The sequence below is a fragment of the Typopeltis vanoorti genome, chromosome 1 (assembly GCF_054136105.1).
Source record: "Typopeltis vanoorti isolate ZY-2024b chromosome 1, IOZ_Tvanoo_1.0, whole genome shotgun sequence".
NCBI lineage: Eukaryota > Metazoa > Arthropoda > Arachnida > Uropygi > Thelyphonidae > Typopeltis > Typopeltis vanoorti.
The window spans coordinates 53545863-53564511 of record NC_143549.1 but is presented as its reverse complement, the minus strand read 5'-3'; the positions used below and the strand labels follow the sequence as shown (position 1 = coordinate 53564511).

The 18649-nt window shown below is 37.2% G+C and overlaps 1 protein-coding gene across 1 annotated transcript in view; it reads right to left on the bottom strand.

Annotated features, from left to right (window-relative positions):
* Git (ARF GTPase-activating protein GIT1) overlaps positions 1 to 18649 on the bottom strand; it is a 707749-nt gene that overhangs the window by 670707 nt on the left and 18393 nt on the right. The window contains exon 2 of the mRNA XM_090400625.1: positions 12277 to 12337. Within this exon, the coding sequence (XP_090256751.1) occupies positions 12277 to 12337 (61 nt within the window). The remainder of the gene's footprint in view (positions 1 to 12276; positions 12338 to 18649) is intronic.

Sequence of the window (18649 nt, the reverse complement as noted above, 5' to 3'; positions counted from 1 at the left end):
ATTGTAAGTTACCATCTGGTTGGTGAAGAATTAAGAGGTCTAGAACGGCTAATTATTTATTTACTTCTACTTCTAGGGTGAACTGGATCCTTGGATGAAGTGCATTTTTTGTTTGTTTGTTTTTTGAGAGAAATTGTTGTAATTCTTCCGAAGTGCCCTTCCATATGGCAAAAATGTCATCCACATATCTGAACCATAGGTTAGGTCTGGGTATAATGTTGTCAAAGATACGTTGTTCGAAGTGCTCCATGAAGTAGTTGACAATAGCAGGAGATATTGGATTACCCATTGCTGTTCTTTAGATCTGTTGGTATAACTGGTTTTTGAAAGAAAAATAACCGGACTTTATTACAAATTCAAATAATTTGACTATGTTTGTAGGAAATTCTTTGTGTAGTAATTCAATGCTTTCCGCCAGCAGAACATTCGTAAATAGCGAAACAAGATCTAGACTAATCATAATCTCCGATTCGTCTAGATGCACAGATCGGAAATTTAATTTCTGAAATCAACCGAATATTTTACATACTTAGCAGTAATTTTGATATTTTGTAAGTGAGACAATCTGTACAGTCTACAACAGGTCTGGATGGAATTCCTGGCTTATGCACTTTTGGAAGACCATATAATCTCGGTGGACACCCTAAGGAGGTCTTTAGTGTTTTCTTTTTATCTTCATCCCATATCGATATTTTTTCTATAAGGGCATTAAGCCTTTTTATTTATAAGCCAAGTCGAATAGTCGCGGAGTAACAGTGACATTTTTCTCTCGTATTCCCTACTGTCTTGAATGGCTACAGCCTTCCCTTTGTCAGCTTTCGCAATAATCAGGTTCTTGTTATTTTTTTGCGATTTCAGTGATTTTTTGTTGAGCGTACGATAGGTTCGGCTGAGGAGGCTTGGCGCTAAAAAGAATTGCACACTCAAATCTTGTTCTGTTGGCTGCTTTTTGAGGGTAAGGATCGAATACCTCTGTCTATAATATGGAAAATATCTATTATGGGTACTTTATTCGGAGCAACGGCAATTGAGAGGTCTAGAACATTTTAAATATTATGAACAAAACGTTCGCTGTCTGTTAGCAGGCGGTCAGATACATTGATCACTACTCTATCTGTATCAGTGATGATATTGCTAGATTTGGGGCGGCTCACCAATGAATCAAACTTGCGTTTTAATCTATCACGGGAATCATTAAAAACTTTTCGGCATGACGTCGATGAAATGCGTAAAATGGTGTTAAAATTTTCAGTCTCTAATACAAGTTCTATAGCGTTCTTGATATCTTCTACTTCTTTGTACAGAAGAGCAAGAGATTTCTTTGCTTCTTGTAGCTGATAATTTTACAGAGACCTACTGGCCTTTAAATAAATGCGATGGGCTCTTTGAGACTTAAAAACTTCTTTTAGTTTACAACAGGTAGGAATTACTTGAGCCATCTTACAGCGCTTTAGGAATATTATTCTGTTAATGCAATTCGCCTTCTTAACTAATACTTTACGGTATCTGGCACATTGTTTGGAAGTAGACTCTCCGTGAAGTCTCGATATAAGTTTCAGTAAGGAAATACCGTGAGTAGACATATTACTTACAAATATAATAACGGAATTAACTCACGTAAATTATTCTTTATTCTTAGAATTTTCGCCTGAGTATCACAAGCATCATCAGTACAGGTACAAAGGCTAATTAAACAATAATTATTACTAATTATATGAAGAGTCAAAGGCTTCAATTCGGTGACATGAACTTATTTAAGTTAAGGGATATTACATCCCATATTGTTTCATAGCCGAATAAGAAACTCAAAGAGTTTCATGACGAATATAGAAACTATATAAAGTTCGGCCAGTCCACGTGTAAGCAAATACATGGATAGTGCAACACCTAACCCATTTGGTAGTGCAACACTGAGCCAACTCATAGTAAGGGTGGAGAAAGCTCCGATCACTATTCTTGGTATTTACCCATAATGTGAAACCCAGCTCCTAGGAGCTGTATTACTATTCTACATTATGAGAGAAGGTCACTACCCAGACCGGTTTCAACCTTTATTGAGGTCTCATCAGTGAGTATTGTTCATCATCAGTGTAGGTCTCATCAGTGTAGGTGTTGCACTATCCAGGTATTTGCTTACGCTTGGAATCGCCGAACTTTATATAGTTTCTATATTCGACATGAAACTCTTTCAGTTTCTTATTCGGCTATGAAACAATGTGGGATGTAATATCCCTTAACTTAAATAAGTTCATGTCGCCGAATTGAAGCCTTTGGATCTTCATATAATTAGTAATTTATTAGGACACCTTCTTGGCAATTCTTATAGTAGGGTATATGTAAGTTCTGTTCGCTACAAACTTGGTATTATTTAGGTCCACCTACTCACTGATGAGAGGTGGACACTAGATATATGAGAGGATCTGCTTGGGATAGGTTTTCGCTGTCTCTGAGCAGGGCCACCACAGATTATGGCTGGTGGTGGGTTGAGCCTGCCACTGGGTAGAGCCAACGCTGAGAAGTTCTTCTCGATGACGGACTGAGTCTGTCACTGAGTGGAACAACGCTGAGAAGTTCTTCTCGATGACGGACTGAGTCTGTCACTGAGTGGAACAACACTGAGTTGGACGGTCTTTCGGCCACTATTGAGTGGTCTAGGGATCGTCCTAATTTTTAGAGAGGTCTTCACTTAAATACACCTCAATAAAGATTGAAACCGATCTGGGTAGTGACCTTCTCTCATAATGTAGAACAGTAATACAGCTCCTAGGAGCTGGGTTTCACATTGTGGGTAAATACCAAGAATAGTGATCGCAGCTTGCTCTGCCTTTACTATGAATTGCCTTAGTGTTGCACTACCAAATGGGTTAGGTGTTGCACTGTCCAGTTATTTGCTTACGCTTGGACTCGACGAACTTTATATAGTTTCTATATTCGGCAGGAAACTCTTTGAGTTTCTTATTCGGCTATGAAACAATATGGGATGTAATATCCCTTAACTTCAATAACTGTTATATTCACAAAGTGTCACCTAAGCAGCTAAGGTTAAATTTTCTAAATTTATTAAAAAAAATAATAATAATACGTATAAATATACATATTAAAAATATATACACTTTTTTATATATTTTTAATATATATAAAAATATATATATATTAAATATATATAAATATATTTAATATATATATTTCTTTTAATATATATAAATATATATATATATATATATATATGTGTGTGTATACAATTTACAAGTTAGGAAATATTTGCTGTTTTATAGAGTACTATCTCCCACAAGGGGGGGGGGGGGTAGATTTTTTTAAAAAATAAATTTAGAAATTTAACCTTAGCTACTTAGGTGGCGCTTTGTGAATATAACAGTTATTGTTTAATTAGCTTTTGTGCCTGTACTGATGGTGCCTGTGATACTCAGGCGAAAATTCTACGAATAAAGAATAATTTACGTGAGTTAATGCCATTATTATATTAGTAAGTATTATGTCTACTCACGATATTTCCTTAATGGAAAAAAATATTTTCTGTTATGAACAGTATGTGGTCAATGGAAATCTAGATTAAATGTTGAGACAATGAGGGCTATGTTAGTTGTAAGACAAAATTGTATCATGGAGTGTGAGAAGGTTTATTATAAGATGTCGAATGACCGAAATTTGCTGCATAAGATCACTTCATCAGAGAAATATTCATGGTACTATCGTGGTTAAATACAGTTCCCCCCTTCCTCCCTCTGCACCTACCTAAATTTTTGTATAGGTTCTGTCACTGAAGAATAATGATAAGTTCAATATGTTTATCTAATAAAACTTTTTTATCGTCTTACTTTTTCATTAATGCAGAATATCATATAACATCCATCCCATTTTTGCCATCCCAATGTCCTGTTTTTGTCTCAAGGAAATATCGTCAGTCTACTCTAAGCATTACTGATAGTGAGCTCAAATTTTTCAATGAATCAATGCCTTTAATAAAAAGTATTGCAGCAAACAAGTATTGCTTGCGCTAAACTCTTCTTCTTCTTCTGCAGCTTTTCCCACTTAAGTAGGGTTGCCGTTTGTGGTGAGTCTCCTCTACAACCTCCTGTCTTGGGCTGTAGCCACATCCCAGTTCTTCATCCTCAAGTCCTCCTCCACCATCTCTTCTTTGGCCGTCCGCACTTCATCCTCCCCGGCACATCCATGTGCGTGAACTTTCTTCCCACATACTCTTCCTCACTCTTCATCACATGACCCAACTCTCTCAACCTTGCCTCCTGTATCTTTGCTCCTAAGTTCGTAACTTTCACCGTTCCCCTTACATAGTCATTTCTCATGCGATTCATTCTGGTCACACTGCACATCCACTTAAGCATTCTAATCTCTGCTACCTCCATCTTGCTGATGTTATTTTTCCTCAGGGGTCACAGTTTCCATAGCATACGTCATAGCTGGTCTCATTACTATCCTGTAAATTTTGCCCTGTAGATTGATCAGCACCATCTTATTGCATAGCACTCTAGCCATCTCTCTCCAGTTCCTCCATTCTGCTTGTATCCTGCATCCCACTTCCTTCTCAGCCTCACCATCCTCTTTCATTGTTGAACCTAAGTATATAAAGTCACTGACCTTCCTGATGACATTTCCTTCCAGCTCCAGATATGTCTCCTGACTACCATCCACTTTGCAACAAATATACTCTGTCTTACTTCTGCTAAATCATACCTCTCTCTTCCAGTACTTTCCTCCAACTTTCCAGTTTAGCTGTCACTTCTTCTGTCATAACCCAAAGATAGCATCTGTCGTTGATCGACCAGGCATGAAGCCAAATTGCTCCTTTGCAATCTCCAACTCCTTCCTCAGTCTTCCATCAAGAACCCTCTCTAGGATTTTCATTGTTTGAGCATCAACTTTATTCCTCTGTCATTCTTACAGTCTTGGGCATCCCATTTACTCTTGTAGATGGGGACAGGAGTACTTTCCCTCCATTCCTCAGGTATATATTCCTGTTGACAAACTTTTATTAACAGGTCCCACAGCAGGTCAATTCCCTCTTCCCCCAGTTCCATGCCTCCACTGGGATCCTGTCAGGGCCCACCGATTTTTCATTCTTCGTCCTCTTTATGGTTTCCTTCACTTCCACTCTACTAATGTTCTTCACCATTCCCTCATAAGGCCCCCATTTTCTTCATTCAAAAGCTCTTCAAAGTATATTATAAGTATAATATTATAAGTATATCTCCATCTGTTTCTTATATCCACATCCCTCCTTAATCCCTCTCCTTCAGAGTCTTTGATCTGCCTCATACGTACGATGTCCTTTGATGCCTTATTTCTACATTTTGCCAATCGATAAATCTTTCCCTGTCCTTCCTTTGTTTCTAATTGATCATAAAGGTCAAATTGATCATATGCCATGGCTTTTGCCTGTACAAGAAGTCTCTCGGATTCTCGCTTTTTCTCTCTGTACTCCTCTCTGTCCTCTTTGAGTCTTGACTCGACCCACTTCTTCTTTGCCTTCCTTTTATCCGTTACTGCTTCTTGTACATTATTATTCCACCACCAACCCTCCTTCTGCTCTCTAATCTTTCCAGATGTTTCACCAAGCACCTCAATTGCACAGCTTAGAATTACTTTTTGAATTATATCTCCACCAGTCTTGTATACTTTCTAGTCCAACCGAAATTCTCTCTCTAACACCTTCTCCCTAAAACGGTTCCTCACACTCTCTTCTTTTAAGTGAAACCACTTAATTTTCTTCCTCCCATGGCTTTCAAAGGTTCCTATCTTCCACTTTATTTTAAATTCTGCGCACAGCAACCGGTGTTGCTGCACCACTTGATCTGTTCGGATTACCTTACAATTTGTTACTGCCTTAAGATGTTTTCTTCAAGTCAAAATGTAATCAATCTGTAAACTATTGCTGACACTTCTAAATGTTATCAAATGCTCTTCCCTCTCACAGAAAAAGGAGTTCACAATTGCCAGATCAAACGCTACTGCAAAGTCCAAAATCCTCTCTCCTTCCTTGTTCATCATTTCCACTCCATGGCCACCATGCAGCTTTCACAGTCCCTCTTCTGTCTCCCTATGTGTCCGTTCAAGTCTCGTCTAACAATCACCATCTAGTTTTCTTCCAGTTCCCTCATTTCTTCATCTGCGCGTTCCAGAATTCATCTTTCTCTTGTGCTGTACAGTCAACTTGTGGGGCGTATACACATAACACGACCAGTTGCTCTTCTCCAAGACCCAGTTTCATTCGCATGATCCTGTCATTCCTCCTACCCACTTCCAGAAGTTCGCCCTTCATTCTGCCACACACACCACAATTCCGACACCATTTCTCCCCTCTTTATTCGCTCCAGAGTAGAACAATTTATACCTGTCTCCTAGTTCCTTTGCCTTTCCCCCCCTTCCACCTTGTCTCCTACAAGCATAAAATGTCCAATTTCCACTTTCTCATCATGTCTGCCACCTCTCTTCCCCTTCCAGTCATGCTTCCAACATTCAACATTCCCACTGCAACATTCTCTCCACTTGCTGGGCTCACTTCTTTAACAGCACCTGCCCTTGATGTGTAGCCCTCGTACACTTCTCGCAGCTGTAGAGCGATGTGGCTGCGTGTCACTTAGGGGTATGCTAGGGCATACCCCTTAAGTGAAGAGTGTGTGGGGGGATGGGTGCGTGCGTGCGTGCATGCATGCGTTTCAAATTGCGCTATAGCAACCAAACCAAAAAGCAATAGCCATCGATATCATCCATAGATAAGCTTAATAGATGCTTCAAGGATGCACTGTTAGAAATTACACTGCAGTTGGGATTAATACAAAATAGAAATCTACTTATTACAACTACAGCATTTTAATGCATTAAAAATAAATAAATGAATGCTTAAAAGCAAATATATATATATATATATATATATATATATATATATATATATATATATATATATATATATATATATATATATATATATATATATATATATATATATATATATATATATATATATATATATATATGATTATATATAATTATATAAATATATATATGATTGTATGATTATTATCATACAATCAGCGACCGAATATATAGTCGAAGAAGTTTGGAACTTGTGTATAAAAAAGGAGGTAAAACGAGTTACTTCAGCTTTTCTTTGGCTCAGTCTGGAAAAATAATAATCTTGCAAGTGATTATTTTTTCTGATTTCTGTGAGTATTATACGGGTTTATTTAAAAATAGTATCAAAATTCAAATTATTTGTGTCGCACTTTAGTATTTGCCAATGAAAATGTAGTCACACCACGAAGCTTAATCCCTTTGTGCTTCTCGCATAAACGGTGTGCATGAAGCATAGTTATTGTTTATTTGAACTTTATCCTTTCCATATTTGATAAATTAAAGTATTCAAAATTATCCTACAAATAATTGCACTGAATCAATTAAAAAAGAGCGCACTATGCACTCTTAAAACTTTCATACAATCAATACATAAATTAAAATGCAACCATATCGCCAAATTGACAGGAATTTTTTAGTGCGTGTTGCATAAGCCACACGACAGCACACACACAACCTAAATGCACACGCGACGCTACAAAAGTTTTTCACGACTCGTGAAACAGTCATGAAAAACTAATAACTGATATGAGACTTACGACAAAGATTCAGAGAAACTAAATTATAAAAAGACGCATGTTGAGAATTTGAGTCTAACAGCAACAGTTTTATATAACTGTGTTGATGATGGAAAGGGGAATTATCATGGATATGATTATAAGGGAAGAACAATTTATACTTAGTGTTCGTCAGGTTCGGTCCCATCATAAAATGTAATCAAAAGAGTGCAAAGATGTCTACATGTATAAAGCACTAGAGAAGGATAGAGGTCTGCAAGTTGTTCAACTGTGTCATGCAGGCTGTAGACAAGAGCACACATAAGAACATGCAGGTAGCTTATGACGTTTATATACGGAAGCTAGGAGTATTAGAAACAATGGGGAAGAGTTTGTTGGCTTGTCAATATGTTGGGACCTCGGACTGCAGGCATTAGTGACACCTTGCTATCAGAATCAGATATACTAATTGGTATCAGGTGTAAAGCATATAGTATTTTTAGGAAGCACAGACAGAATAGGACAGGAAGGGGCATGCCACTTATGATATCAGATGACTTTAATCCAGTTAGAGTTGAGACCTATGATTATAGTACAACAAATAGTATTTCATGTTTCAGTGAATTTTGAGCCATCTGGTGTGAAGTGGAATTTAATAAGATCAATTACATAGTGGGATGTTGTTACAGACCTGGTGGATCGGTTGTATTGATGAAGGAATCCATCACCAAATAGAGACGACGGGCGCGAAATGAGTAATCATAACAGGAGAATTTAATTATCCACACGATGGTTGGGTAGCAGAAAATTCTCATGAGAAATATTAGACCGAATTATTGAGATCTTGCGAGATAACTTCCTCAAGCAGCATGTGACATAAGGAACTCGAGGTCAAAAAGTTTTAGATTTGATTATAGTGTCAGAGGTCGTTTCAGTTAAAGAAATAACAACTCTACCTCTGACTGGTGATAGTGATCATGCAATACTCATTCGGGAAGTGACTAAGGTTATGAATGTTCCATTCAGAAAACATGCTGAACGACAAAGAGGAAATTATGACCAATTGAGGGGTATGCTGAGTTCCATGGAATGGGATCGATTCATGGATGGGAAGAATATCAAGAGTAAATGGGAATCATTTAAACAATACTTAAATGACGTGATGCCAGTGTGTGTGTCCCGAAAGTTCGAAGAATAAATGGGGTAGGAGTCGGATGAATGTGTAACCTTATTAAGCAAGAGAATCATATGAAAATGATGATGTGAAGGCTAGAATATTTACAACTCTTGTACGGGAAGCAAAGTCTGAGAATGGAAAGAAACGGGCTCTGCATGCTAAACACAACGCACAAGAAATATATTGATATGCTGCAAGTAAAAGAAAGAATGAATATGAATAAATAAATCTTTTTAATGCAGATGGCATGCCCATGCAGATGGCATGGGCACTAATTACTTGAACAACCTCTTCTTCATCACCAGATGAAGAAGAGGTTGTTCAAGTAATTAGTGCCCATTTTGTTAAAGGATATCAAACTGGTGTATGCAACACAGAGCTCACTGCTGCATCTTCACTGGATGAAGAAACTCATGTATATGAGGACGAGGTATTAGAGCTGTTGCACAAACTGAATGAGAATTCAGCAATAGCGACTGATGAGATATCAGCAAGTGGGATAAAAGAATGTTCAGCTGAAGTGGCTGTTTAATATGAGTCTCAGAACAAGAAGATTCCGCAGAAATGGAAAGAATGCATGGTAATTCCATTGTACAAGGGTGGTGTAAAGACCGACGTATCCAACGATCAACCAATTAGTATCTCAGGAGTGATGGTAAAAATTTTGTAAAAATTGGTTAGAGCTCGCATTCAGAAATGGATTGACAGTGAATCTGTACTTTGCAATGAGCAACAGATTTGCTAGGTGTATAGGGAAGGCCATGTTTCAGCAATTGGTTCACTTTCTATAACAATGTTGCCATTGAACTAAATAAAGCGAATGGATATACCATGATACTTTTGGATATTGCTAAAGCATTTGACAGAATACAGCATTGTATACTGTTGCATAAATTGGAGAAAATGGGTTTTGATTCCAGCAAATTAGCGTGGATAAGAAAATGGGTGACTGAGAGATATTAACAAGTGGTATCACGGTGGATGTGTATCTGCAAGATTTGGTAATCAGTGGTGCACCACAAGGATCATTGCTTAGATATTATTCAATCTGTACATTAATGATATTGGGAAGGATTTAGTAAGCGACACACAGCTATTTGCTGATGATGATGCAAAGAGAGATTGGGTAATCAGGAATGCTGTTGTTGAAAAATGGATGTCAGCTAAATGTTAGTAAATGTAAAATCATTCACTTTGGCGTTATTGGATATCCAATGTCGTATTATATTGGTGGGATTATGCTAGAAGAAACCGATGCGGCTAGGGATCTTGAAGTGTTAGTAGATAGGAATTTGAAAATTAGAGTCCATGTAGCAGAGATTGCAAATGCAAAACATAAATACAGTAAAACCCGGAAGTTACGCGGTAGGTGGGACCAACAAAAAGCGCGTAAGTCGAATTCGCGTAACTCAGGGTATAATTTTGCTTGTAATTTATATATACAAACATACAATTCTGACCAAAGGTTTACAAAAACACCTATATTTTTTAAGAAATATAATCATAATTGTAGTTTTTCGTACATAAAAAAACGAAAGTTATATTGATGTCGATAGTTTCATAAAAGCTAATAGATTCGTCTGATGGCATAATATCGTTTTCTTGTCACGCAAAATTTCTTCATAGCAAGCTAATGATTTTTTTATTCGTTACCTTGTGGCTACAATTCATTCTTCGTTAGAATATACGCCCTCCAAAATCTGTAAACCTTTCTTTTATGATTGTTCTTACTGTGGATTCCTGTAGATCGAACTTCTTTGCTATCTCACAAATTTTCATTCCGCCTTCAAAATCCTTCATAATGTTGAGTTTTGCTTCCAAGGTCAATGTTTTTCTTTTCTTGCTAGCAGCAGAAGAATTGGAGTTGCTTCTTTTGGATGACATTATTATTTTTTATGTGATAAAATGTTTATCAAGAACATAACATTAAACAATCGCAAGGTCTGTAAACTATAAAAATCGTGTATGAATGGAGACCGCGCGAAACACGTCAGTGCTTGTTCACAGCATGTGCGACACTGGAGAATGCGGCCGGCGCCGGAAAGATTCGACTAGTGGTGAGGTGTGAAGCGGGACGGGAATACGTACATATAAGAAACCGCGTAACTCCGGATTTGCGTAAGTCGGGGTATGACTGTATTTAAAATGTAATTGCAATGCTACAACTAATATTCATATATAAAGATGAGGATGTCATGTTGCCTCTTTAAAAAGCCTTGATAAGACCGCACTTTGACTATTGTGCGCAGATCTAGTCACCTAGTTTCCGTTTTGATTCTGATATAGTAGAGAGAGAGAGTGCAAATCACAGTGTTAAAAATGATATCAGGATTGTGAAATATTGATTACGAAGAGAGATTGAGAATTCGTAGACTGCAGACAATAGTAAACTGGAGAAAGAAGAGTGATATGATAGAGAAAAACAAACTTCTGAAAGAGTCATGCGGAATTTCAGTTGATGTAATTTTTCATTTTAAAGAGGTTGGGAAAAAGACAAGTGACATGCTTGGAAGTTGAGAATGCTGTGAAGAAGAGATTGATTGTTACATTTTTCTCTCATAGAGTGGTACGTGAATGGAATGGTTTGCCATTGGATGTTGTGTGTCCAAGCAGTGTGAATGAAGTTAAGAAATATAATAACTGGTGTGTGTGTGTGTGTGTGTGTGTGTACAACCGAGTGTCCCATTAGACCCGAAATATTTCAATAATTCATAAAAATTAGAAAATTGGTATGTTAACTGAGGTTTGCACGAAATTGAATTGAAAGAAGGAGGATTTTTTTTGATGGGGAGAAGAAATGTAGTTGAAAGAAAACTTATTTAATGATATGCAGGAAACCTGTTATCACTACAGTAAATGTTCAAAGTGTCTCTCGACACAAGCAATTATTCTGGAAACGGGTGAGAACACCATTTAGAGAAGCGTGGAGCAAGAATTTCACAATCCTTGCATCCATATCCAGATGGATGCAAGCAATTTTGCGGCGAATAGCATTTTTTAAAATCCTCTATAGATAATGGTCTGCTCAGCTACACTCAGAACTTTAAATAGCCCGCAACCAAAAATCTACTGATGTCAAGGAGGTGGGGGGGGGGGTCATGTGGAGTTTTACAATTACGGTTGGTGAATAGTTTTTCACTAGATGGGATGAGAGACTGCTTTACAGGAAATGCGATGTGAGGTGGTGTCCCATTCTGTATAAAAATGGCTATGTGAAGAACTTTTTTTCCCCGCAAGCATGGTCCCATGCCATTTGCAACTGATAGTAGCTCTCCCCATTTACTTAGTACATCTTCCAGCCTCTTCCAGTGTCCTAGCGGCACAATCAACAAGTAGTGCTGATTGTGCCGCTAGGACATTTATTTGCGATACCGCTATGCTGGTACGCGCTTCAGATAACTCTGGTCTGCCGGTGGGAGGGGCGATCTGACAAATTTCCAGTTTCCTCGAAACGTCATATTAGAGACTGTAATCTGGCAGGAGTGATAGTACCTCGACCTTTCTTCATTCTTTTCTGTGGTGGATGATCTCCAGCTACCGATTCCCCACTAACCTACAAATAAACAGGAAAAAGAAATTACACTCAGAACGACTGACCTGTATCGGAGGCGGTTAAGAAGTGTTTGCAGGAGGAAATGGCTGACTCTTTACCTAGAGTCCGAATAATAAATCAAGTAGGGGTTAAATGCATGAATAACACCATTAAGGTTGAGCTGCAAAAGCGGAAAAACGAGTGTGGAAATAAAAGCAAAACAGGATTATCAAAGGATATTAGCCATGCAGCCTAAAGAGAATCCTAAACAGTTTTTTCGATATGTTGCAAGTAAAAGAAAAACTGTATATGGTAGAATGATTTTAAAGAATGTGATAGTAGGAAGGTAACCGAATCAATTGATATAGTAGAATTAATGAGCGAGCACTTTGCAAGAGTATATCACCCAGGTCGTTATTGCAGGAATGAATGAACCAATAGGTTATGCGGGAATTGTGGTGAATGAAGTGGAGGTGAATAGTCTATTACAAAACCACGATGTCAATACATCTGTGGGATTGGATGGTATACCAGCTCGTGTCATACGCGAAGCAGCTAAAGAATTGTCAGTGCCCTTGACCATTTTGTTCAATTTGAGTCTCGGGTCTGGGTTAGTCACGAGGGGGTGGAAAGACGGGAAAATAGTTCCACTGCATAGAGGAGGTTCCAAGACTGCTGTTTTAAATTACCGACCGATCAGCATATCAGGAATCGTTGTCAAGGTCTTGGAGAAAATAGTCAAGAGGAAAATGCAGGATTGGATAGATGAAAATGGGATACTGTATGGGGTACAGCATGGTTTTGTGAAGGTTAGATCATGCCTCAATAACTTGCTCACGGGATAAAACACAGTGACGCTTGAACTGGATAAGGGTAATGGGCTTACAGTGATTCTAATGGACCTTGCTAAGATTTTTGACAGGATACCACATGCAATTCTAATCAGTAAACTGCAGCATTGGGGATGGATATAGGGTTGGTAAGATGGATAGGAGGGGTGATTGATGGAGAGAAATCAGAGAGTGGTTTATTCAGGAGTAGAGTCCAAAAGACGGCCTGTGACTAGTGGTGTGCCATAGAGTTCTGTTCTTGGACCACTACTTTTCAATTTGTTCATTAACGATATAGGAAAGGATATGAGAGGAAGTGTTCATTTGTTTGCTGATGATGCAATGTTGTGTAGAGCAATAGTGAGTGCACAGGATGTCAAAATTTTGCAAGATGATTTGGATAGTTTGGAGGACTGGGCTAAGGAGAATGGATGTCAATTTAACGTGGCAAAGTGTAAGGTTATGCATTTTGGGGTGAAAAGATTTGCAGCAGTATATCACATTGGTGGAACTGTACTCCAGGAGATTGATGAAGCCAGTGATTTGTGAGTGTTGGTGGATAGGGAGTTGAAGTTTAGCGGGGGGGATAAATCAGCTAATCAAATCACTTGGTTACAGAAAAATACTTTAACAAGCAGAGACAAACGGGTTATTGTTCCTGTGCATCGAGCCTTGATAAGACCCCATCTAGACTACTGTGTCCAGATATGGGCGATAGGGTTTCTTCTTGATTGGGAGCAGGTGGAGAGGATCCAGAGACGAGTGTCCAAGATGATAGCAGGTCTGTGGAATGAACCTTATGAGAACAGGTTAAAGATCTGTGGGTTGCAGAAATTGGTTGATAGGCGCAGATGGGTGATATCATTGAGACATTTAAATTACTGAAGGATTTCTATAAGATTAATTCAGAAGATATTTTTGAGAATAAGACTTGTGAGCGGAGGACTAGGGTCATACGTGGAAGCTGGACAAGAGTGTGGTTAGCGAGGGTGTTAGAGCTAGGTTTTTTACTTGGAGAGTGGTGAATGAGTGGAATAAGCTGCCAGAGTCTGTTGTGGGTGCCATGACTGTGAATGCGTTCAAGGTGAGGTATGATAGATACTGTGTGAATGTCAAATAGTTGTTCTTGACATGATATTAGGGCCTCCATCGATGAGTCCATCGAATCCTTGGGGTTGTCCGTAATAATAATAATAATAATAGCCTTGGGCCAGCTATCTCTGATTTGGTACCAGTTTAGATTGAACTGCCCACTCAGTCTCCAAAAGTTAGATAGGGCTAAAACGCCTTGCCTACTCCCTATACAGGAATAAAAGGCGTTAGTTGATTTTTTTTGATAATTATATATTTAATTGGTTAGTTAGTTTTACAACTTACAATGTTACCGTTCGTGGTTTTAAAACTGCAAATTGATCGATAATGTTATCATAATTTAACATATGAACTATATCATTTTCTATAAGCATTATAGATAAATCATTTAAAATGTTTTAAAATATATTATCTCTGTATTATCTGGGATTTTTTTAATATACTGGTCGTTTCCAGCCATATTTAAGTGATATCATATTATTTTAGAGATGAAAAGGATGAAGGTATGTATCATATCTTTAGCGGATAGCAACATATTTGGAATGAGGGTCATCACAAAAATTAAGCATTTGGTTCACAAATTTTTAATTATTTTTTATGTTTTTTAGATTAAGAAAAAAGCAGCTTATTGCATACTAAGTCGAAAAAAAAAATCTATCCTGTCCCCTTTTTTTTTTGGTCTGTTGCTATCATGACATTGACATACTGGAAAACCAGGTATGGTCAAATACCTGCATTCATGCTCTTCACGCTCTTGAAGTTGATCTCTGCAGCTCAGGAATCAATTTCGGTTTTTATTCTGTTTATCATGAAAAACAAAAATTCATAAACATTGGGCTAGCTATCTTTGATTGTCCACCAGTGGATATTGTCCACTCAGTCTCCAAAAGCTGGATAGGATTAAGAGGCTTCGCCTACTCCCTAAATGGATGAAAAAAAGCCGTTAGCTGAATTATTTTATTTTATTTTTGTTGGCTTGATGTCCAATGATAATAATGCTATTTCTTCTTAATACAGAACATTTTTCTTTCAATTTACAATTCTAAATCATGTCTGCAGAAAACATAAAATAATAGAGTAAAGAGGCCTCGTCTACTCCCTAAATGGATGAAAAAAAGGCGCTAGCTGAATTATTTTATTTTATTTTTGTTGGCTTGATGTCCAATGATAATGTCGGCAGAAAGCATAAAATAATAAAATAAAATAAAATAAATACCATAACTCACAATCATATACTTTTCCCCATAAGAAAAAAAAAAAAAAAAAACTGAGAAAAAAGACAGAAACGAAATAAATTTTCATTTATGAAGTAAATGATAAATTTTATGTGGATTGCGACAAAGAAAGGAAGGGAGGTAGAGAGAGAGAGAGAGAGATGTAACCAGGGATAGAATTTTATTATCGGAACAAAAATATAACCGCTAAGGATTGATTATATGTACATGATGTTATATAAATAATATCCGTGATGGTAATGTGATCAATATATTAATTATAGTAATCGGATTATGTAACTGGCATTAAAATCCTGCCGACTTCGAAACTTGAATGAACCTTCGAGACGTAATCATAGACGTAATTCATCAAATTTAGTCTTTCAGTTCTATTGATGTGCTGGGCTAATTGTGTTGGTGTTACTTCTACGGTTCTTGTTTTCGTGTTTGGTAACTTCATGTGTTGTAAGTTATGTAGAAGATTTCGGAGAGTAGGTACGAGATGTCCTCTCATAACTGCACCTTATTTCTGTTAGCGCCTCGTGTTGCATAGGGCTTTGGTTATCTTATGATAACCAAATAATTATATTATGTTTTAACTATTTGGTTATCTTATGATAACCAAATAGTTATATTATGATACCTCATAATATTTGGTTATATTATGAGGTTTCGCTATAGCAGCCATTACTTAGAATTAAAATAATTACGGACATGCAAAAAATATTAAGTCACAAATATAAAATGAAATATTCAGAATCAAATCCAATCAATAATTGTTAAGAAAGATATACACAACTAAGCACCTGCTTTGTTCTGATTCATTGACTGACTGTTAGAGTGGCAGAAGAGCTTAAGTATTCCAATCCTGCGGTGCACATGGATGTTTGTGGTTGTCTTTAAGTCGGAGATGAATTTCAGAAGGTACTAGACCATGTAAAAAAATGCAGAAAAAAAGAAAGAAAGAAAAGAAAAATAGATAGAAATTTAATAAAAAAAGAGAAAAATTCCACTGACCCGTGTCAGAGATCGACTAACTCAACTCGGGAACCAGTCAAAGGAAAGGCGTAGAATAAGTTACTCCGTCGGTGACTAGACTTTAATTTATGTTTATCTTCGTGCGCGGCTTATATAATGTCACCTGATGAAGGCTGTTACAAGCCTTCATCAGGTGACATTAATTCCTATTAAATTCTAAGGAATTTAATAGGAAAATTCCACGGGTTGCATAATATATATATTATGCAACCCGTGCTACAAAATTCATGTTTGACCGTATGATTGCATTTTTATCGATGTATGAATGTTTTAAAGAGTGTATAGCAGATCAGTGCTCATCTTAATTGGTCTCATGCAATTAATTGTAGGATAGCTTTGAATACTTTAATTTAACAATTGATTGCAACTATATTGCGCAGAGTAGAGGGACTATGTCTTTCTTTTAAGATACTGTGTATTAGAAAACGATAATGAAGGAGAATTCTATATTTGGTTGGTATATTTGAATTTCTCAAAGGTGTAAAATTTGGAAGACGAAGATGAAGCTTGCCTCCTTCGATTACAATACTGTTTCCCATTGTAAATATGGGCAAAAAAGTTATAAATTTATCGAAAATTATATATTAAAACTTTTTCTATATTATATATAAAAACTTGTCTACCAAGTCAGTTCACACTTCACGCATGCAAAACAGATGAAACTCAAAAAACAAAAACAGAAACTAATGACATATGGCAAAGTTCAATTGGTTTGGTGGACACAATAACCAATCACATCCTCTAGATGACATTGTCTCAGAGTTTATCTTGCCTCGCTTTCTGAACGGTCTAAAACAACCAGAACTACAAGAATTTGGCGTTCGGTGCCATTTTTGCATCTTTTTAAAGGCCTCAAAGGTTTTTGAAAAGATGCACAAATTTTTATGTACGTATGCAATGTTTACGCTTCGAAAAGCATTAGTATATTGTGTTTACTTTTAAGAATCACGCAAAGTCTGGAAACAGTTAGGGGATGTTTTTAAAGGGAATAAATGAAGAAACATAATATTAGTGATATTATGTTTCTCGTTGATGACTCGTTGGATTAACACCGCACACCTAGCACAACCTGAATATTAGCCCCTGATATATGATTTATTCATCACATATACGAGGGTGGTCTGAAAAGTTTTCGGCCTCAACCATAAATGGCAACACTATCCGCAAGAGATTTTTTTTTTGCCCTGAGCGGTACATCTGTCATAAGCATCCAGGTGAAATTGCACGTTATTTTATCAAGTAGTTTGTTTTATACAGCTGTCTGATTCAAAAGTGTTGTCTTCATCCCTTGAAATGGATAAAATTAAGTATCGTGCGATTATAAAATTATTTATAAAAGAAGGTTTAACGCCAAAGAAATTCATTAAAAGTTCATAAAAGTTTATGGACACTCCTCTTCTTCGTTTTCGACAATTAAGAAATAGGCTGCCGAGTTTAAACTTGGCTGTACCAGTCTTGAAGATGATCCACGTGATGGACTTCCAAAATATGTAACAACACCAGAAATCAGACAGCTGATTTCTGGTGTTGTTACATATTTTGTAATCAGACCGGCGAGTCAAGCTGCGTGAATTGCTGGGACTATATGCATTTCAAAACAACGTGTAGGATATATTTTGAATGAAGAATTGCATATGAAAAAGCTTTGTGCAAGATGAGTACCGCACTTGCTCACAGCAGATCAAAAATGCACTCGCATGAAAATCTTTGAACAGGGCTTGGAGCGTTTTAAGAAGAATCAAACTGAATTTATGCGTCGATTTATTACTATGGATGAGACTCGGATTCGCCATCACACACCAGAATCCAAACAGCAGTCAAACACAGTGGAAAGAAGCCAGATGTTCAGAGCCAAAGAAGACAAAGTCGGTTACGTCAGCAGGAAAGGGCATGGCATCGGTGTTTTGGGACGCTAAAGGCATCGTTCTTTAACATTGTACTTTAACAAACACAGAGTTCAGAACAAGTAGTAGTTGTGTTTGAAATTGAGTCCGAGCGTTAGTTCTGGCTTGAAGCATTTTGCGTGTGAATGATATCACGAGTACGCCAAAACTGGATTACAGCGCTATGTGAATTGGGTAGGCTGTGACTGAGATTGCTGTTTAGATGGGCATGGTCGAGAGCTATTTCTTTGGATTCCAAGATATGTCTCTCTAATT